Source organism: Perca flavescens, chromosome 7 (genome assembly GCF_004354835.1).
Source record: "Perca flavescens isolate YP-PL-M2 chromosome 7, PFLA_1.0, whole genome shotgun sequence".
In the NCBI taxonomy this organism is placed as follows: Eukaryota; Metazoa; Chordata; class Actinopteri; order Perciformes; family Percidae; genus Perca; species Perca flavescens.
This window is the reverse complement of record NC_041337.1, coordinates 20,954,339-20,976,627: the sequence shown is the minus strand read 5'-3', so window position 1 is coordinate 20,976,627 and position 22,289 is coordinate 20,954,339. Positions and strand designations below refer to the sequence as shown.

At 40.3% G+C, this 22,289-nt stretch overlaps 3 protein-coding genes across 8 annotated transcripts; 1 reads left to right on the top strand and 2 right to left on the bottom strand.

Moving 5' to 3' along the window:
* Positions 1–205: 205 nt before the first annotated feature.
* On the top strand, positions 206–4,390 carry amigo1 (adhesion molecule with Ig-like domain 1). 3 transcript variants are annotated; one of them, XM_028583264.1, is made up of 3 exons: positions 206–696; positions 949–1,027; positions 1,869–4,390. In XM_028583264.1, the coding sequence occupies exon 3, from the start codon at positions 1,972–1,974 to the stop codon at positions 3,508–3,510; it is 1,539 nt and encodes a 512-aa protein (XP_028439065.1). In that variant the 5' UTR covers positions 206–696; positions 949–1,027; positions 1,869–1,971; the 3' UTR covers positions 3,511–4,390. The 3 variants fall into 3 exon arrangements, with proteins under 3 accessions (XP_028439065.1, XP_028439067.1, XP_028439066.1); XM_028583265.1 differs by lacking the exon at positions 206–696 and adding an exon at positions 778–842; XM_028583266.1 differs by lacking the exon at positions 949–1,027.
* Positions 4,391–8,605: 4,215 nt separating this feature from the next.
* On the bottom strand, positions 8,606–14,332 carry atxn7l2b (ataxin 7-like 2b). 4 transcript variants are annotated; one of them, XM_028583445.1, is made up of 11 exons: positions 14,158–14,332; positions 13,419–13,490; positions 13,011–13,326; positions 12,363–12,604; positions 12,032–12,114; positions 11,630–11,823; positions 10,973–11,153; positions 10,602–10,723; positions 9,603–10,253; positions 9,370–9,410; positions 8,606–8,905 (listed from the first exon to the last, which is right to left on the bottom strand). In XM_028583445.1, the coding sequence occupies exons 1-10, from the start codon at positions 14,252–14,254 to the stop codon at positions 9,404–9,406; spliced, it is 1,965 nt and encodes a 654-aa protein (XP_028439246.1). In that variant the 5' UTR covers positions 14,255–14,332; the 3' UTR covers positions 8,606–8,905; positions 9,370–9,403. The 4 variants fall into 4 exon arrangements, with proteins under 4 accessions (XP_028439246.1, XP_028439247.1, XP_028439248.1 ...); XM_028583446.1 differs by having other exon boundaries at positions 10,973–11,150; XM_028583447.1 differs by lacking the exon at positions 14,158–14,332 and adding an exon at positions 13,890–13,987.
* Positions 14,333–15,386: 1,054 nt separating this feature from the next.
* sypl2b (synaptophysin-like 2b) lies at positions 15,387–19,417 on the bottom strand. Its single transcript, XM_028583020.1, has 6 exons — positions 19,219–19,417; positions 19,000–19,077; positions 18,044–18,162; positions 17,738–17,942; positions 17,046–17,237; positions 15,387–16,957 (listed from the first exon to the last, which is right to left on the bottom strand). Exons 1-6 carry the CDS (start codon positions 19,234–19,236, stop codon positions 16,835–16,837), a joined length of 735 nt encoding a protein of 244 aa, XP_028438821.1. The 5' UTR covers positions 19,237–19,417; the 3' UTR covers positions 15,387–16,834.
* Positions 19,418–22,289: the final 2,872 nt, after the last annotated feature.

The following is a 22,289-nucleotide window of genomic DNA, read 5'->3' as shown; positions in this document are numbered from 1 at the left end:
TGTTGTAAAACTACCATAGAGACGACCTGTCCTACATACGGTCATTCGAATGGACAATGGATAACATTTTCATGGCCGGTTCGACTTTTCCATTTCAGCTCCCTCTTGGGTTTTCAGCAGTGCGTCTCCTCAGCGCATCTTGCGGCCACTTTCGGTAAGCAGCGCCTTCTGGGTTTGAGCGCATTACCTCTGCCGAAAACACGTCAACCACTGCAGCAGCAGCACTGCACGGAGACACGAGGAGCCACAGGGAAGCTTGTCAGCTACAGACTTGCTCATTCTTAATTATCTCCATGGCTGCTGATGAGACCCCGCAGGAGCCGGACCTGCTCGAAATGCGCCAATCTGCAAAGGACGGATGTGCGTTCGTGTGTGTACAGAGCAATATGTTCAGTTGAAAGCAAATGCAGCTAATTAATACGGAGACGCTTAACTGTGATTGTCAGTAGTTAAATTAAAAGGACGTGCATTGTCTGCTCTTTACGTAACCTTTTTTTGCGTAATTTTGATGCCGCGTGGACCAGGATTATTTTGGCGAGGATATCTGTAGCCTAGTGCTCTCCCCTCCTCCTTGCATCCGTTGTTGTCCTCAACAGCAGACACTCATTCAGACGGGGACTATTTGTCTGGGGCAACGTTATAAACAGACGAGGAGCTGTTTTAATGAAATCCAACATCGCTTTATCCAGGTCGAAGGTAGGTGTCTCTCTCGGTTTCCTTTTCTCCATCTCTCGGCTCACGTTTCCATGTTGTGCTCGTTTGTTTTCGAGCAGAATGGTGCAATGCAACGTTTGCACAGCTCTTCCACAAATGGATAAGGACATTTTAGAATATGACATAACGTAAATAGTTGCATAATTTCCCATTTCTATGTATTTTATTCATTTGTTTCTTCTTTATGTTTTAGACTACAACTGTTTTTTTCCTTCTTTTTCTTCTTTGTCTCAGAGAGATAAGGAGAGCGAGGGAGAGAGAGAGAAGAAAATCAATGCATTTCTTCCAGGACTGTGAATGCACATGGGTTAGCGTGAGTACCGGGAGTGTGCGTGTGTATTTGTTTTGAGGGAAGACGCGCATTGTGTAACGCAGCAGGGGGAAGTTTGTACCGTAGCCTATATGCGCGAGGAGGCTAGAGACAGTGGCTATACTTGCATGTCCACATGGGCTCAGAGGTGGGAATTAACTAGACATTTACTCAACTAGGCCTACTGTACAGTATGCACAATACAGATACTTGACTTAATGTTTCCCCTTTTGGCTGTATTGGCATTTCAGAGGGAGATATTGCAGTCAGCCCATGCTGTGCATTCATGAGTCTGGCTACACGCTCCTTTATTTGCATATTCAGCTTTTACTTGCAAAACAATAAATACAAGATATGATGCATTTCTAGAGTTTTAACAAAATTACCTTTAATATGCTACTTTAATAAATAACAGCTGTTTGTTACTTTTTGTTTAGGCAATGCAGGTATATTTAGAACAGTGATACCTATAGTATTTATATTTGTCTCAAGGGATTATAATTAAACATATAAGGTAGGCATACTTTATACCTGTGTTTACAGACATCACTGATGTAAACAAACAATGAATAGCATCTGAAACAGCAGCATTAGTTATGCAGTGTTTGTACTTGTAGGCCTATAAAAAGACATGTTCAATGTGGGAGTGACGGGAAGTTCATATGTCTACTGTTTACATATGTGTCACAGATTTCCATTGTGGTACTGTTAGGATTTTTTACCTCCACGGCAATAATGTGCATAAGTTTGCCTATCTATCTATATATCTAACTATCTATAGTACAATCTGTACTTCTGTCTAATAATAATATCTTTTTATTGCCTTTGTTTCTGCTTTTTGTAGCCTTCAATCAGCAATGCTTTGGAATCCTCCAGCTGCTCTTCCATGCTGTTTTCTGAGAATGGGATCGTAGTAAACCTCTCTGGGATTTAGATCAACCGCTAGCATGTTGCATTCTTCCACCAGAACAGGTGACAGCCTGTTGGAAACATTACCTCATTGGAGTAAGCATCCAAGATGGGTCCTTTCCCTCACCCTCTGCATGGCTCTTCTCTGGCTTCCAGGGGCAGCAGCATCCACCTTAAACTGCCATAAGACATGCATCTGCGCCTCAAACATAGTGAGCTGCTCCAAGATGAATCTGACCACCATCCCATCAGGTCTACCGCTCTACACTGCTGTGCTGGATCTCAGCTACAATGAGATAGTGCGGCTGCGAGCTGAGTGGACCCCAGTCAAGCTCCTGAAGCTCCATAACCTCCTCCTCAGCCATAATGGTCTCCAATTCCTGTCTTCAGAGGCATTCCTATATGTGAAGCACCTGCGCTACTTAGACCTGTCCTCCAACAACTTGCGACTGCTGGACGAGTTCATCTTTGAGCCCTTGGTCAACCTGGAGGTTCTCTTGCTGTACAATAACCAAATTTCCCAGATTGATCGCTCAGCCTTTATCGGCATGATCAGTCTTCAGAAGCTCTACCTTAGCCAGAACCAAATTTCCCGTTTCCCATTGGAGCTGGTCAAGGAAAAGTCCCGTCTGGAGAAGCTTAGTCTCCTGGATGTGTCCTCCAACAAGATCAAGATATTACCTATTGATGAGCTCCAGGTGCTGCCTGCCTGGATTAAAAATGGTCTCTACTTCCACAATAACCCTCTGCTGTGTCACTGTGATCTCTACACTCTCCTCGCCCATTGGTACATTCGAAAGCTGAACTCCGCTGTGGACTTCAAAGGCGACTACACGTGTATTCTGCCTGGCCCGCAAAAAACCCAAGTAGGTGTTTTTGATCTCAGCGATGATCATATGAACTGCAGCACATTCAAGGAGGCAGATGAAGAGGCTTTTCTGGAGCAGAGGCTGATTCTTAGCTGTGACACCAAACACAGGAACATGTTAAAGACCTGGATGATGCCTGGGAATGTGGTGGTGACACCTGGAAGCAACCAGACAGCAAAAGTTTTGCCAGATGGGAGTTTGCAGATTAGTTCGATCAGAAATGATGACTCTGGGACCTACACTTGCTTTGCAATGAGCGAGGTCTTCAATGAGACGATCTATGTGGTGCTGAAGGTTCACAACTTCACCATGAACGGGGGCGGAGAGACCCTGAACACAGCGTACACCACCTTGGTGGGCTGTCTGGCCAGTGTGGTGCTGGTGCTCATGTATCTTTACCTGACACCATGTCGCTGCTTCTGCTGCCCCAATAAAGGTAAGGCTCGGGGTGAGGACAGCATCCACTCGTCCATGCTCAGCGTGACACCGACCCACGATGACCCAGCGCTCAAGGCCGAGCTGAACAGGCACGTGGCGTTTATAGACTCCAAGGAATTGCAGGGCCAGAACGGCAAGCTGAACCCCAATGGGGAGGAGGATGATGGTGATCTGGATGCAGAGGCTGGTTCTCTTATGAAGGGAAAGAGAAAGAAGTCAGTAGCAGAATCCATCAGCTCCGTCTTTTCAGACACTCCCATGGTGGTCTGAGATGAGACCGGCAAAGAGGATGGATGGCACACAACAGGATGTAAATGGTACGTGAGCCATCGTTTTACTTAAGGCAAACTGTGATTGTGACCTTTTGGGAGGAAACAGAGGAGGGATGTTCATCTGTAGTTGCTGGCAAGTGGAAACAATAATCTCAAAGAGAGTACAAAAACAAACTTGTCTTGTTGCTGACAAGGACAATAAGCAGGACTTTTCCAGCATTTTAATCTGTAGCACTTAATATTCATACTGTGAAGGAACGGCAGCGTACATGAACAGTGGAAACTACTCAAGTCTTATGAGAGCAAAACGTAGATGATATATTGTTGATATCAGCACTCAGGATGTGATCCATTAACTGCTAAAGTGTGGGAAATAGCATATGATACAATGCATAGGTTTAAATTCGATTTGACCCATAATTATATTTATTACAAGGACTAGAATAGATTGCATCTTAACTACAACATTAGATCATAGATACATTTACCCATCCTCTATCAACACAGGGACAGAGACGGCCGCCATCACAAGGCTATGAATTCATCTGTTGTTAACCTTGACACACTATAGAGAAACAGCATGCCATAAACCCACATTATACGAGGTCTCAGGCTGATCTGTACTGATCTTTAAGTGGGATAAAGAAAATGTGCATTCATCAGATTCTCATTTAGTCATTGAGAAAGCAGTAGCACAAACATTATATTAAGAGGCCATCGCAGGTCATTTCCATCCTACTTTATGGCTGATACTTAGTTACACTCATATAGTTCATCAGACCAATCTCTTTTTGTATTCAGAGTCATATGTGTAGCGATACAGGAGAAAGCTATAGGAATCAATTTACAAAGAGGTATGGTATAAAATAGTTAACCAGCTCGAGGCAGAACATTGCTTATATATGAATTGTATATCAAAAAATTTGCCTCTTAGTTCTTGCACATTTACAGTATAAACATTAGTGTGCCACCTAATAAAAGCTACAGGGTTCTTCCAAACGACTATGAGTAATGCTGATGAGGCTTTGACAGTAGAGAGCTGGTTTTATACTTTGTAGCTACTGACAGGAAACCTAATGTAACACATTGTGATCTTCTGAAGATGCAATTATATTATAGATTTCAATTACAATTTAATCTATTGTGAATTTCCCGTGCAAGACACCTCATATGCTGTGCATATTTAATTAACAAGGTTTAAAACAGGCATTAAACTGTGCGGTGTTTGGGTCATAATGCAAAAAGGCTAGCCCTGCGTAAATGCTAATTGCATCTTTTGATGGGATGCAGCTTCCCTCTGTTCTCCATGTCTTTGTCTCTCTGAGCAGAAGGGGATAGGTGTGTTATCATGAGTCACAGCAACACAAAGCCATTCTCTTTGGCTCCCTGTACAATGCCTCAATTCAGCCCAGATGTATTTGCTTTACCTCTGTCATTACGAGGCTGGCCTGACTTAAAAGCAATCATTCTACCAAGCAATGAATAAGTAGTCTCTAATTTGTTTATGAGTGTATGTACTGTATATTTAATGCCTGGAGCTTTCATTGAACATTTGCTCTCCCACCGTGATTGGAAAATATAATATAAGAACTTGGAAAAAAATAATGTTCAAATTTATTGCTGAATGCTTTTTAGTTTTCCACTTCAACACCACAGTACATATTAGAACAGATTGGTATGTAGAATCACATACATCTTGCAATTAAATATCAATATAGTTCTCAAATGTGAAGATATATACTGATATTTCTGAGCGCAATAGTTTGATGTTATATTCACAGTTGCAGTGTGCAACGCAACATCTTCTGTGTGTGGGTGAAAAAGGAAGTCACACTTATCAGAGAGGTGGTGTGTGAATCATTCCACTCTCTCACCCATAGGAATACCAGGTGGAAAAATAGCAAAAACACCACAAGACGCATTCAAATAAAGCCACATTTAGCGCTACTGTTGACTGGCTGCAATCGGCGAAGAATCTATCCCATTTTTAGGGATCCAGCCCCTAAATGTTGCCCTCGAGAATTGAAATATACGTGCTGTTCCCTGCTTTCTCACCATGGGATCAGTCTTTCAAGCCCTGGCCACTCAAGGCAGCATGAGAAGCTACAAAATGCCACATCACAGAATCTGAAGTGGCTAAAAACTAAAATACACATATACACATATATTACAGCTGTTTTATAGCACACATTGAACTGCCAAACCATCAAGGAATAGAATGTGTTTGCCCCCCATTACCCCAGTGTAAATCAAAATGAATCTGCCATGGTCTTCTCCTCTAAGTTTTCACTCAAAATACAAGTTACAGTTCTGTACAGAGAAAAACTAAGTACATTGCGAAGGTCCTAACATAGAGAAGATTGGTTTTGTTCTCTCCAAAGCAAATCTGCCTTCCTATATATATCTATACATACAGTATATACATATGTATTAAGACTCACTTTTCTGTGTTCAGTATTGATAAATTGTGTACTGCTATGTTCTACCAGTGTACTAACTGTATTCTTGTATAATCTGTTGTTGTTGATCATTTTGCATTTTGTCTGCCACTGTGCTACTGTTAGTTGTTTCAACATTCAAGTCTTAACCATAAATGTTTATTTTTTAAGCGGGGTGGGGTTTAGTTTTTTATTGACATATGATGTATTTTACACTTGACTGCTGAACAACATGGTTAAACACAAAATATATATTAAACATGTATGAAAAACTGCACAGGAGTGCCAGTTTTGAAATATTTGATACATCCTAAATGGACAGTGAGTATGTAGCCACCAGTTATTTTCAGTCAGTATCATAAAGCCATAAGGAATTCAACAAGAAAGCACAGTGCTTAATCAGATTGGTGGCTATTTCAGATGATGTATGGAGTCGAAGGTGAGTTCTCAAACGGATAACATTACAACGATTAAAGCAAGAACTTTTCTGAATATTTCATAAAAGCCAGGAATGTAGGAAAATTAAGAGATCTCTCTACCACACCAATGAATTCCTGGTACACAATGGGTTTTGAATGGATATGAAGTCAGAGGGTAAATAAATATTCTCAGGACTATGTCAGTTTTAAGTTCTAATGTAATACGATATACAAATGTTTTCACATTTGCAGCATCAATAAGACTTTGTTTTGAGATCTGTACAGTTCACAGGCCAGTTGCCATTTGCATTAATTGTACATTAACTGTTATCTTAATGATCAGTTCTCACAGATTAGGGAAGGGAGTGTTCTCTGCCTGAAATACATCCATCTCCGTTCATCTATGTAGTGGCAATACGGAAACATCCCTGAGGTGGTCAGGCTAAAAGCTTGCTGCTTTAACAGTGTGCAACTACAAGTGTCCACAGGACAAGAATGGAGATTTTAACATTATAAAAAGCACGGAGTTCATTGACCACGGCTTCAAAGGTGAGCTGGTTGGTCACTGCCATAAAATCAGAAAGGTCTCGCAGCTGGAGTGGAATGGCTTTGCATGGTTCACTTAAGAGCTTCTCTGACTGCAGGTTGGTGCAACCTAGTAGGCATTAAAGATAAAGAATTGCTGATCCTTTGACTTAATAAAAAGATGACGATTTACAAGTTGTGCGGACTCCATTCTTACTGTTGTCTCTTACTATTTCCAGAGATCACCTGTGACGTGATCCTGTTTTCATTTGCTTCTAAATCTTTATGGCTGATATCTCATGGAGTATTTTAAGGACAAAGCGGTGACATTGTGCCAAACTTTCTATGACTAATGTTTAGAGCTACATACACAATAAATATAGAGTTACCATTTGGGGAAACTTTAGATATAACGCCATGTATTTCCTTGATTAGAAACTGACTACATTTTAGCTACATTTCATCAAAGAGCTGTACGGCAAGTCCGATCTGCACAGATCACGTGCCACGTATAAACTCCCTGCGAGTTATAACTGTTTATCTTGAACAGATTTAAGCTTTTTCTTACCTTCACATGACCACAATAGTTACAATCTGTGCTTATATAACTTGGTGGAAAAGCTAAAGGGTCATCATGCTGCTTTTTCTGAGAACATTGATGGCATACCACCATCTAGTGGTAAAATTAGGTAGTGACCTACTGTATGTAAACACTGCCATTTACTGGCCACATCTAAACTATTGCTAATCAAAAGAGTTGACAACTTTAAACAGATTATTTTGGAAGTGTACAAATAGAAAATTCGTTAATGTTTTTTCAAATTGTCCATATTAAACTACTTTTGATGTAAGAATCTAAACTACAAACCTAAGCATAACACATTTTTAAAACAATTTTGAATAACTGAAATAACCTGTATGTTTGACAGGTGCAACACAACTTTTCACTATAAAAGTAAACAAATGCACACTGCATCACTGATACACACATAATTAAAAATTAGGTATATCGTACCACATTGTATCACAAATGCACCTAATTCCGGGGTCTTCCGATTAGATCAATTACCTGCACTCTTTATACGTGTGTATAATATATATACACACATGGAACTGTTGTAATGCTTGCTACACACTGGAACATTGTAAATAAAGCGGTTATTTAATTTTTATAAGAGTTTTAAGCTTTATCGTGTCTACCTGGTTAAATGGGGACAAAACAATGCTTTCTGCTCAATTGCTCAACTCATTTTCCAAAATACCGGATAGCACCAGTGTTAGAAGCAGCAATCAAAATAAGAAAAACTTTCAAATGCATCAGCCAATTTTAAAAGTTTGAGTAATTCATGAGTAAACTAAACTCACCAAAAAAAAGGATTCAAGATTTTTTTATTGTTTTTTCATGAAATTACTTTTCACTTTAGCAGCATGATGAGTAGATTGAGGTATTTTTACATTCTTACACAGTTAAACAGAGACAGTCACTTAGAAAAATAGACATTTTGCAAAAATACACACAGACGGTAACATGCAGACAAATATTCTTTCCTGATGTCTGTGCATAGAAATGTGAAGACATAAACCAATGCACACACACACACACACACACACACACACACACACACACACACACACACACACACACACACACACACACACACACACACACACACACACACACACACACACACACACACACACACACACACACACACACACACACACACACACACACACACACACACACACACACACACACACACTAGAGGGAGTGGTTCAATAATGCGCTAACCTCCACCAGCAGCCAAAGAGTTAAACTGCCGAGCCTGTTGTTGAACGCACCATCCAACCGGGCTGTGTCGCTAAGGGAAGATAGGCTACTTGTGAAAAAAGCAACAGATCCCCAGCTGGAAAACAACCCCACATCTGGCACGCGAGCTGAGCAGGGAGAACTGGAGGAATATCTCAGCGCGTGATTAAATGCGTGACTGGATCATTGTCAGGCTTCCTCCTTGTGTGGAGAAGAGAAAAGTTGTCAGGAATAGTTGTGCATTTTGGCGTTGCATTATTTGGATAACATTTGTCAAAAAAGGGGGGTGAGGAGTAGCGTTGGGTTTTTTTCTGATACCGGTGCTAAAACGATACTTTTAAAAACGGTGCCGGTGCCCGAACCGGTGCCTGAACCAAAATATATATAATATATTTATAATATATATAATATAAAATATAAAAAAGGAGCACAAAACGACTGTTGGCGACATTAAAGGATGGCTTGTTTATTGCTAAGGCCATATGGTCAAAATGAAATGATTGATTATTAATGTAATAACTATTTTTAAATAAAAAAGTCAGGCACCGAAATGAGGAACCAAAATTTTTGTTCTTATTCAGTCTTGTTACTACCGTTTACGTCGGAAACGTTGCCCTATTGGCACACGTTTCGGTACCCAACCCTAGTGAGGAATGACAACTTACTTGGTTCCAGGTGGTCTTTTTAAGGTTGTCCTCTTTATGGGCTGTGAAGAGGTAAACAACAGCTGTCATCTACTAATGCATTCAATGTTGTTAAAACACACAATCCAGTTCAGATCAAGAACATGTTCAGTGCCTTTCATGTCATTTTGGGCTTACAGGGATTGATCCACATCATCAAAAAAAAAAACATGGATGGTATGCAACCTACAGGATTACATGTCATTGCTACTCACTCTTCAGGAGTCTGATCTTTTCTCCAAGCCCAAAGCACAGGCGTCCGTGAGCGTTGACACTTGGAGGTTCTGGATAGTGAGGAGCCAAGGGGCGGTGACTCATTGCTGCCTTTGCGCTTTTGGGCAAGACCCTTGTGTTCGTAGCCTACCACCTTCTGCTGAATGCCTGGGGGCCTCCCTCTGCTGCGGGGGGGGCGGTGGAGAGGAGGACATGGCTTTTTGCCGTATGAACAGGTACCATTTACTGGTCCTTGAGAGGAGGGGACGTGTGGCTGGCCCTTCTCATTGAGGGGAGGATCCCGGATATATTTGGAGGATTTGTCCTCACTGCTGTGTGACAGCTTGGCAGCTTTCTGTGCTGCGCTTGCATCTTGCATAAGCTCCTCCTCCCTCAGTCGAGCCTTGCTGGCTCGCCCGACAGGGTTGCGCCGTCGGCCAGGCCCAAGTCTCGCAGATGTAATGGAAGAAGGCAGTTTGTTACTGTGAGAGTTGTGCTGACCGGTTTTGGTTTCCAGTTGTCCCAGTGAGGTAGACTCAAGGCTGAGGGAGCCAGTGGAGTTAGAGGCTCTGGCCCCAGTCCTGACCGGTGATCCTACCGTTGGAGGGGTTACATGACGTGACCTGAGACCTGATGATACTTGTGGCATTTTCCTGTAATTAAAAGAAGAAGAAAAAAGCTGATTAGGATTCCTGTTTTTTATGTAAATGAAAAGAAGGCAGAACATCCAAGATATTTTCACTTACCCTGAACTTGGTTCTGTTGGATCAACTGCAGCATAATGTCGTTATGAAACAGATTATCCAAAGGCTGACCCCTCTCAATCATCACTTATGACCCACTAGAAGTGGCAGTGTCTGTATAGCAAAGACTTTGCCCTCTGCCTGTATTTTCCCATTTCTATTATTTTGCTGTGTGCGGACGTTTATGGGCGTCAGCCGGAGCCTTTGAAACCTGCTCAAATAATAGATATTTCTATAGTTTACAGTAGTAATACTCACTTCCACAAGTGTGTACTGACATGGTGCTCCAGCATGGCACTGAGGGCAAACCGCAGGTGTTGTAAACGGCGATCGAAGGTGAAGATGCTGCAGCCCAATGTGCGGCATCCAAAAGTGCATAGCTAACAGAACAGAAACAGTTTTATAAATACAGACACACTAATGTGTCCTTTTAAGAGGTGTAAACAGTGAGTTTAAAAATAATTCATAGGCAAATCCACTGAGCCCAACCTGTTGTTTTTTATTTTCAATGAGAAAAGGAAACTTAATTAGCCCAGTGCTTTTCAATCTCCAAATCCATACATCACGACTACTTAAAATTACATTTCTTCCACTTAAACAATCACATACAAAACTACTCCTGCACTCACCCTGATTGGTTTAGGGTGCCATGGTGTGGCAGGCAGGTCTGTGGCTTCCTCCTGCTCATAGTCTTCACTCTCCTCGCCTGACAGCAGACTCGGGTTGACGGGATATTGAGGCTGTGCCTGCACTTCTACAGTGCTGTCACCTTCCTCCTCTGGAACGCTTTCTGATGGTTCCCTGGACCTGCTTAGAAGGCAAGAGAATACAAAGAGAAACATATTAACATCAAAATGGTACCATCTCCCACATGCATTTTTCAAATTGATTGATGTTTTGTCTGATCAACACAATCCTTGTTTATTTTCTATGCTTGTCATGTTTGCCCCTTTCACCTATTGTGTCAACTCATTATGTGTAATAAAAACAGGTGTAAGTAGAGATTGGTAGCAATGCTCAGAGGTTAGCTGTGCTCTACAGGTAACCAGATGGACATTTGGAGATCGGCTGTTCTACAACACGCCATTACTTTGCATCACTATGTGACACTGTAAGTATGTAATTATGTTGTTTAGCTTTCATGTCATTGTGCCCTTGTTTATCTCAACCAACAATTTAGAGAATTACAACTTCATCTCCGGCAACAATTTGTAATGATTACTCAAGAGGTATTTTGCTGAATCAAATTAACTTTTTTAATATGAAAAACAAATCATATTTCATACCTGAGAATGTGACAGTTTTTACTGCTCCGAGTTATTTTCTCTTTAAAGGCTTCCAGGTGTTGCTCTTTGTCTTTTGATTTGACAAGAAGCTGCTCTATATCTCGACCTGCGGAGGCTGTTTTATGCTCCTCTGCCAACTGACCAAAGGTCTTAGTCCTTCCCGATGCTTTCTGCTGCTGGTGCATGGAATCAGTCTGTGTAGCGAGAACAGCACAGGAGGAAAAAAAAGAGGCATTACATCCCATCCCAAACAAATGATAATTACATAAAATAATCTTCTACGTTTTTGTACCGAGTATGCAACCTCTACGACAAAAGACACATATCTCTGTTAATAATGAACAACAATAAAAATACTGGTAACAATATTGGACAAAAGGCCATGAGGCACTGAGAGTTTACATTGCATATACGCTCCTGGCTGCACAGCTTCGTTCCCTCTGGATCCAGAACTCTGCACTGTTTGTTCAGGTCACATTCTTTCTCTATAGGAAAGTAAACAAACACAGTAGTCAGTGAGCATCAGCAGGACACGTACAGTCAACATGATCCATGCTGGTGGAGAGATTACAGACCACCATATGGTCATTTTTTCAAAACAAAATAAATAAAAAAAAAAAAAACATACCATACCCAGGCTAATACACTTAAAGTTGAATGGTTATTGACCGTTAAGAGACATGCTAGAAAAGCAGCAGGGGAAGAACAACAGATGTACAAACAGAAGACTTACTATTGCTGTTTTTGTAAACTCGGCTGTAGGTTCTCGTTCCCCGTAGAGGACTGTGAGACTCACTGGACTGCCCAGCTGTGGGCTTCTGCACTGAGGGTCTCTCTGACGGAGAAGTGGAGGAGGAACAGTGGCCAGGGGGCAGGGGTCCTGAGTGCCATGGAGGGACCCTGGGGCGAGGTGTGGAGGAGGAGTGGTGTGGGAAGGGAGCATTCTCCTGAGGGACCTTCTCCACTGAAGGAAAACTGCAGTGGTAGTTAGAGAAGTAAACTTCAAAATTAAGAGATTTATGCATGTCTGGCTTGACATTTAGATACAATAGGTGAGCAAATTCAGGTTTATCCACATAAAAACAGTTTCTAACTGGGATCATATTGTAAAGCATTTTGTATGTTAGATGTAATTCTTTGTGTACATGGATTCTTTGATGCTCTGCCAGCTGGGTCAGTGACATATTGAAGTTGTAAATGAACGAAAAGTTACTGCATTCAATGTCAACTCTAAACCCACATATGTCTTTTCATAGCATTAGTTAAATTAAGGAAAAAAAGGATGCAAAGTTGGCCGCAATCCCTAAATTAAAAAATCCTTCTAAATCAGAATAATACACTTTTCCTGCATTGCTATTAACTAAACAATCTTCAACAGTACCTCACTGCCTCCTTCTGGGCCTTGCTAGGCCTGTGCTGGTGTACCGGGGATGCTGCTGAGGCGGGGGCACTGGCTTCATGACGTCTTCCATCTTTCTGCCTCTCTCTAGAGGAGGAATGATTTGAAGGAGGGCGAGCAGGGCAAGGTCGCTGCTGTGGAGCCAACGTAGAAGACTGTCCACACATCATAGTGAGAGGACCATGCCGCCTCTCACAGTGCTTCTCAAAGGCTTGAGGCTTCACCACCTGGCCACAGTGGCTGCACACCACCAGATAGATCTCATCGTGTGCTGGGCATTTACCAAATGTGTGCATATCTGTGGAGAAGAATACAAAATTGAGTTATCGTGAAATACGTGAACCTGAGGTGATGCTGATGCACTCAGATTAATTGGGTTTCAAGAGGCACCTTCTTTCCTGAGGGTCATGGTCTCAGAGCGGTTGCTCCCATACTTGCTGCTGTCTTCAATATTAGAACCAGCTGCACGAAAGGCAAAAACAAGTCAGCATGACATATTAGGATGGGACAATCCTGTAGCATCTTACAAGAAGCAGGTTTAATGATATCTAGCTTTGCTGAGTAAAACCCGGAACAGGTCGTTTAAAATCAGTCCGTGTCCCAGATTAGAGGGCGTTTCGAAGGATTTAACTCAAATTTAAAAGTTATCCAGACACAATTCGCTTCTTGAAACCTCTCCTTATATACACTCACTGCCAGCAACTCTCTTGTTATGTGGTCCACTTGCAGCTGTTGACTAGTACGTGTTGCTGTTAGCAAACTGGACAAATCCTACTTAAGTAACATTAACGTAGATCTGTTGTTGTTGTTGCTGTTGTTGTTGTTAACGTTAGGTGTGACCGTAGCTAACGGTGCATTTACCTGTCCACAGGTAAGAAGTCCGCGTTGTATTTACTAGCTAATGCTTTATCACCAAATTACAAGATACCAAAGAAATAATTATTTAATTTGTTTGTTTGCCAGTTAACGTTCCTAGCAAACTCACCCTGCACTAGGACCCAGCGGGTCTTTTGTTTGGGTCGCCCTTTATGCCGCTCTATGTGTATGTAACGTTAACAACAAATAAATCACAGGACATGGGCACCGTGACATGATGAAGAACAGGTCCGGGGCAGGGAGTGCGACTCACCGTCAGATGGTAAAATATTCACCCTATTTACCCAACTACTCCAGTTTAATCCGACAAAATCGTCGAGATTAGGATTTCGCCGATCCAAAGCGGCCATTGCTGCTCTTGCGCGTTGACGAGGTGATCCGTCAGTTCACGCGCATCACATCCGCGTCACGAAGCTCGCGGCCGCGAAACTGTGTGGTCGTGTACAAATAAAGGACAGCTTTACAAATATATCTATTCCCTTGGTCGTTACATTAACAGTGAAGGTCCCCCGCAAATGTTGCTAGAATAATATCTAATAAACTCAAAGTTTTAAAACTAGCAGGAAAAAAAATCTAGACACTATAAAAGAGTGTGAGATACGTCAGTGGCAAATCATTTATTTTTACATCTTTCTTTGTTTGTGCAGCAGATGGAAATTAAAATATTTCCCTTGCTGGATTTTTAAGGGTATATATGCATCACAACAACCACTAAAGACATTTCTGATTATAAAATGTAATGTGGATAGAGACTGTACACACAAGCAGAAATAGGGCTATAACACAAAGGGCACTTAACACCGTGCGAATACCTGCTTGCTGCTATTTTCTCAGTTGAAAAGAACTTTGGATTAATTTATTATTTAAGATATAATTTGTAGGGCTGCAATTAATTATTGATTTTCATATATATTTTCCCTGATTAAGACTAATTTAATTAGAAAAGAATAAGAATTAGAAAAGTCTATTAAATGTTGAAATATAAGTGCGCAATTTCACAAAGCTCGAGGTGATGCTGTCAAATTGCTCATTTCATCTGTTAAACCTTGACGCCTACAGTATTAGCAGTAATGGATCAGGCACTGATGCTTTCACATCTGATCACTTGACTGGGGAGGGTCAGGAGGTTCATTGGAAGGGTTGTGTGTGAATGTTTTTGGTGTCAGCGGATGATGATGCCTGATGAGTGTCAAGCTGTATCACATGATACTTTGCCTTCCTTGCTAAAAGCCTCAACAGCACAAAATAACAAAACCTAGTTCAACTCTTCAAAGCATGAACCACAAAATGTGGCGTGACAGTCCACTTTTTGAATTTTATGCTCAGTGCGTTAGAGGTGTAAGATCTTATTCACCTGTCTGATAAAACATTATGTACAGTGTGTGTGTGTGTGTGTGTGTGTGTGTGTGTGTGTGTGTGTGTGTGTGTGTGCGCTTCCACCAGTGAAACAATCAGGCCTAAAATCAGACACATAACAACAAGTTCACTTCTTCCTTTTAATGATGCACAGCATTTTATGTCCACGCAGTTTCATCTATGTGACACCTTCATCAACAAAGTGGTGGATCAAACTAGAAACTTTGAATCAAGCAAGGCTATATCAAAGTAGGGAATCATTATGATGGCAGTAATAGAGAAACACAGCTTGTCTTATAACAAAGTGGAGGTAGAAGCCAGGCAAAAACAAGAAAAACAGTTAATTAGTAACAGGTTAGAGCTCAATCAATTATTACTAACCACTAGCTAAGGCTATACAATTTAAGGTACATCGTCTTTGAAATACTGTAGGACCTTTGTTTTTTGTAAAGTAAACATTATAAAAATCCAGGAGAAAGATCCAAAATTCTCCCCAATAAGTGTAATAGTCTATTTGCACCTGGGTGAGAATAGTCATGTGGTGGCTATTTACACCTGGCCCCTTCACCCCCTGCTATCTAGTAGTATAAAGAGCAAAAGTTGTGAAATAGAAGAAGCGGAACAGACTTATTTTTGTAATTTGGTTTAGGCAACACAACTACTTGGTTAGGTTTAGACAACACAACTGGGTGCAGTTAGCATTATTGGCTACTGACACCTGTGTGCAAATAGCATCTGCCTAGTTTTAAATAAAAAATTCATAAAGAGCGAACGTGCTCTGAACGAATATATCCACTACATTCAACATAATATTCAGCTGTTAGGCTAAAATACTGAATTTAGCCTTCCACAGTGAAATAAGACACAATGTTACACAAAAATTATGCAATAAAATTGCTTTCACCCATTATAAATAATCTCATAATGGCAACTGGATAAATTTTCCAATGAACTACTAGTAACATGAATTCATCATAACTACATGTTTTGATGCCTACTATACGTTTTAGGATTAGACTGAAATGTTAGTTTGTTTAGACTTGTTAATAATAGATGCACATCAAATATTTAATAATTTATTAGCTATACTGTATTTTGTACACTCAACAGCCCTGAGTTTTTTTTTTTTTTAAAGAAAATGCTGATGGCAGAAATGATTCATGGTACAGAAATACTGTTGGCAGTTGAGGTTGACAAAGTGATGCTTCATTCTGATTTATCGCCAACAATGCTGCACAGTCCACATCTGCAGTACCACTTGAGATAAGGGACCCTTTGTTTTGGATACCTGGGTAAAAATATGTTAAAAAAATGCAAACTGAGCATCTATGAGAATAACATTTTTGACAGCTACAATTTCCTGAACTGATGTCACTATGAACATCTCAAATTTAAGTTCCTTTCCTGAATGTATTTGAGTTAATACAGCCCTAAATGTAAAATTAATAATTAGCAAAAAAGGAACAGTACATTTTGGAAATGTATACCTTCTAATCTATTTTATTTTTCCTAACAATTAGTACCAAATTGACTCATTCAATAGCACTACATTTTGAAATGCGGAAGCTGGTGAGTTACGATGGCCCGACTCCCCCCTCCACATGTGCAGGCGGGTTGGCTGATTTGTGGAAAGGAGTTTCCTTGTAAATGAACCAGCAGTTGCCGCCCCACAGGATGAGGTTAAGAAAACCAAAAATCTGCCAAAGAATAAGACATAAGTCAAATATCCCAGGCCGTTGTTATGTTTAAGCATGTCTGAAAAAGACCAATTTGTGTACAACTTACCACAGAGGCGTTTAGTCGGCCCATGTGAGGCAGAGCACCTGGGGTGCACTTGTTGTTGACATCTTTGCAAACCTCAGAAAGAGCTACAATGGTTGAAGGGCTGGTGGCCCACTTCACATCAGACAAGCCTTTAGCCCAAGCAGAGGATGATGCCAGCCACATGAAGGTCAAGGCAGCAGTCACCAACAGGTCCTTAGAGATAAAATAATCAGTTTAAAACCATTAAACCAACCACAGTGATAGCTTTATTCAAGCAGTATTCTTGGACGGACACTACCTAGTGCAGTATGTTCCTTAGTTGCTTGGGAACCACACCCTTCCCTCTGTTTCATTTACACAACTCTGTTAAATGCACTGTCTCTGACCTCCAGTTGTAGGACAGGATGAACTGGACTTATTAAAAATCCAGTGGCTGACGTCAGATGCAAAATTTTACACACAAAAGCAATACAAATTAAAATATTGCCTGCACAAATAAAACTACATTCATCCATTCAGATCAGCGGTATCTCTACTGACACAACAGCTCAAAGAAAACATGCAACACTTTCCTGCTTCAAATACAAGGTCTTTTAAGCCCACACCATGTCATTTCATCTCACTCCATTTCTGAGCTATATGTAGATGGATTGGCTAAGCACAAACATTTCACCAAAATAACTGCAAAATATGAAGAATCCAGACAAACATACCACGGTGGGGCCACGACTAGTTTCTCTATACAAGTGCTGGTAGCCCAAGTACAGGACTAGTGTGGCAGTGGTGTAGAGAAAGGCCAACACTCCAATGCAGACGTAAAACTGTGCCGAGGATGTGTGGTCTCCAGTCAGGTAGTACTCAGTGGTAGTGGTTTGATTGATTTTGCAGTCAGGAACATTATAGGGATGCTGCATCAACCTGTGTAAACACACATGCATTGCTAATTATGACACACATAATTTGAACACACACTCCTCACTGTGAGGGGGTGTAAACTGTGCACGCACACACACACACACCTGAATGGGTAGTTAAAGGCTGCCTTTACTTCTTGACTGGGACTCCCATGGCACTGGACGTTGATGCTAGTTGTGCCGCTGTAACCTCCAGTTGTAGCAAAGGCAAATATGGAGAAGACCTGCAACCACAGACACAAGATAAGGAGATACGTTGGCATACCAGTGCTGATCACACACACACACACACACACACACACACACACACACACACACACACACACACACACACACACACACACACACACACACACACACACACACACACACACACACACACACACACACACACACACACACACACACACACACACACACACACACACACACACACACACACACACACACACACACACACACACACACACACACACACACACACACACACACACACACACACACACACACACACACACACACACACACACACACACACGTATGACCGGATGCCATAATTGCTGAGTTGGCAGCGTACTATATCCTTAACTTTAAAAGCAGTAACGTTAGCTAAGACTAGCTAATATACTGAAGCGTTTTACCTGAAAGGGGAAGCACATAGCTATAACAATACCTACCTGCTAGCAAAAGCATATATTAACACATTGTACATTGGTATTTGACCAGAAATGTTCTACATTATAAGATACATCATTAATTAACTACATATTGACGCTAACACACATTAGCTATTAGTTTGTGCCACATGTTGCTTGTAGTTTATAGACATTGATGATCTAGCTAACGTTAGATACTGACTGGTAGTCGCCCCCTGAACTAACATACCATATTTGAAACGGTGTTACAGCTCAAAAGGATGAGTATCATGGCTTTACCAGGCGTGCAGTGGGTCACAAGACAAACAACAAAATCAATTTGTAAGGTATTTTTGATACCAGGAATCGACAGCTCATGTATAAGATACCCCGCCATATGGTAAAAAAGATTAGGGAAAAACGTACCCATTCTAGCAAACGGATGAATGCCAACGGTTCTTTCAGAGGTCCAAGGTCAAGATTGAATCCCGAAGACATCACTTTCTGATGAGAAATAAACATCCACTGTGAAAAAGACGCTGTAACATTGCAGAAGAAGTCGCACACAAGTAGGCGTGTTTGCCGCCCCAAAAAATAAAGTATGCGCCATTAACAGTTTTTCACGCTTCCTGTCAGCGTTGTTACCTGGGCGACGGATTCCATGGTGTGTTTGGAGATAAAGAACCTTAGTATCGATGTCTCCTTTCTGGATCTAAAGCAAATCTCTGGCTCTCTGGACGATCTTCAGGTTTGTCAAACTTTTCTCCAACTTCAGCGAATCGTAGTAGATAACACGTGATCACTGACGTTCAGGCGTCAATGGTCGACAGGGGCGCTGCTGGGACAAATGTGTCACAATGTGGTTATGATTTCAGTATGTTTGAGTCTGTGTATAAGTATAGCTAGATAGGCTAAGGCTACTGCACGTTTTGTAAACTGTAGATCAGTAGTGCAGTATGTTTGTTTGGTTGTGTGTATGTATTTCTATGTATGTATGTAGCCTATGCAGTTATACTTGTTTATTTCTGTTATGATCTGTTTATTTGCACATTTCTGCTGTGGTTTTTTTCCCCAGTCTGAACACCTTTTATATCAAATGGTGATTATACAAATACATCTGAATTTGAATCACATGTAATAGTTTGAATTAAAAAAGAAGTGATAGGCCTACAATGTAAACCCAAGTAAATGTTCTACAATCAAATTTGACCAAAGAACAGATGGATATTAAATCAGTTTTATTGGCCAAGTAGCCTATGTGTTACACATATAAGGAATTTGACTCCGGTTTTATGTTGTGCTCATTGTATATACATACAGATATAAATAAAGTGTATCTATATAGCCTATAAACCTCAACACAATGACATTTGTAGACAGTAAACAATAGTGCAATGGCCAGCACCCTTTGAACTCTGCATCATTATTAATGTGGTGGTATGTGATATATATATATATATATATATATATATATATATATATATATATATATATATATATATATATATATATATATATATATATATATATACATATCACCACATTGATAATTAAACATGTCATTATTTATTTATATATATATATATATATACAGTATATATATATATATATATATATATATATATATATATTATTTATTTTTATATGTATAAATAAATAAATAGCTATTACATGTTTAATTATATGTATGAAAAGTAAAAGTTCTCACTATGTGAATGACCCCTGTCAGAAATTAATGGTTAAATTCATGAATGAATAAATAAATACTATATTATTGCATTATTATCAGTAAGTAAGTGCTACTTTTACTCAATTGTCTGAATACTTCTCCCCCTCTGATTATTATTACTAATGTATTACTATGCAAGCAGCATTTAATGTTTAGTCAAAGTGGGACTAATTTAACACTATACAGTACTTACCTCATATTATATATTTTAGGGATTGATGACTTCCTTGTGACTGATACTATACAAGGTACAATATCAACTAAATAGGTTGTGTGCATTATTCTCTAATCTTGTCACAATGTCTTGTAGACGGGACCTTAGTTATTTTAGTTCACATGTTCATAATTGAGTTTTGCTCAATCAAATTGCCATAAACTGACACAAAGCAGACCTGGGGCCACTTCATACAAGCCCAGGAGTACTGATTGGTTTCTCTGGTTTGGGTTTTTGGGTGTGCAATTAACCCATATATTGTCTTCTGTGTGAACTGTACCTATTTGGAACTTGGAGGCGACAAGGTACAAAGGGCAGGAGATATAAGTAGGGGCTCTATGAGGGCCCAACAACAATCTTTAATCCTGGAGCCCCTTAACAGGTTAATCTGGCCATGGTACTACTCATATTCATCATCATGTTCAAGACCTGATGATGGTAACAGCTGCAAAGAAACAAAACTCTTCATGGGGCTTCCAAAAAGGTGACGTGCAAATATTTAAATTCCAAGTTGCAAAATGTCAATGCCTGAAATTATTCAGGTACAACTAGATTCTGTCTTAAAAAACAAACTCAGGGTGAATATGTGTATCGTTAATGATATCTCAAGTCATTTTATAAAAAACTGTAAGTCTAAATATTTATATCCACCTAGGATGGGCAGAGTGTAAAATGTCCAAAATGATCAAGGAGTGCACAGTGTACGCACTGTAATGGTAATTACTTTTCACTAGAGGTCGCCATTTCTAGAGACACTGCATGAGCATTACTAAACTAATTCTTTTCATACAAAGCCTAGCCTACATGATTGTATACATGTGTTTTCAATGATTCCCATCAGTGTAGGCTGAACTCATTCACACACTTGCTGTTCATGTAATTCCATTCGTTTGGGTCAATAGAAAGGCTTGGTAAACCAGGACATTTAGGGACACTTGGTTCCATCCCTTAATTTGCCCACTGTCTCCCAACACACTGTTTAAAAAGGAAAATCTGGGTCCTTGTAGAAAGGCACGGTTCTCATCCTAACAGAGTATATCTTGAAGGAATAAGAGTGGCTTTGTTCTCCACCTTTTAATAGTTGGCTGGGCTGCCATGGGGGAGGGGCTGCAACTCCATTGTATGGTCCTTTGTGGAGGAATGCTGCTTTCTGAGTGAATCTGGAAATCAAGAAATACACAAGCAAGACTTGATACATACAATTGGATATTCCCGATGCTTAAATGCACATTAGAGTGTAGCTACGCTGTAGATCCAAATGCAGGGCTTCACGGTTTTATCAGGGTTATTGAAACTTGTTCAACAGCTTATTTTTTTCCGTTGTGATGTGATGACACCTTTTTGTTGTAGCAGGCGTGCAAACTTGTCGAACAGGTTGTGCCACACCAAAGGCTAAACAGGAGCATAATCAAATACTCAGTATCTAACCAGATCCTCACGTCTTCTACTAAACAGAGTTGCAGCTGTCCCACTTATATGACAGGCAACAAATCCCATCCTGCCCAACTGGAAGTTCACAAAATAGATGACTTGCTGGCACACTACACGGGAAAACTTAAAACTTAAAATGATTATATTTGGAGTACAGTTTGAGGTCTGTAAGGCAAGGCAGCTTTATTTGTATAGCACATTTCAGCAACAAGGCAATTCAAAGTGGTTTACATAAAACATTAAAGAGCAGTTCAAATATAAAACCAATAAAATACAAGAATAAAAGTTCAGTATAAGTGTAGCATAAGAAATTAATAATTTGATACATTTGTATGAATCAGG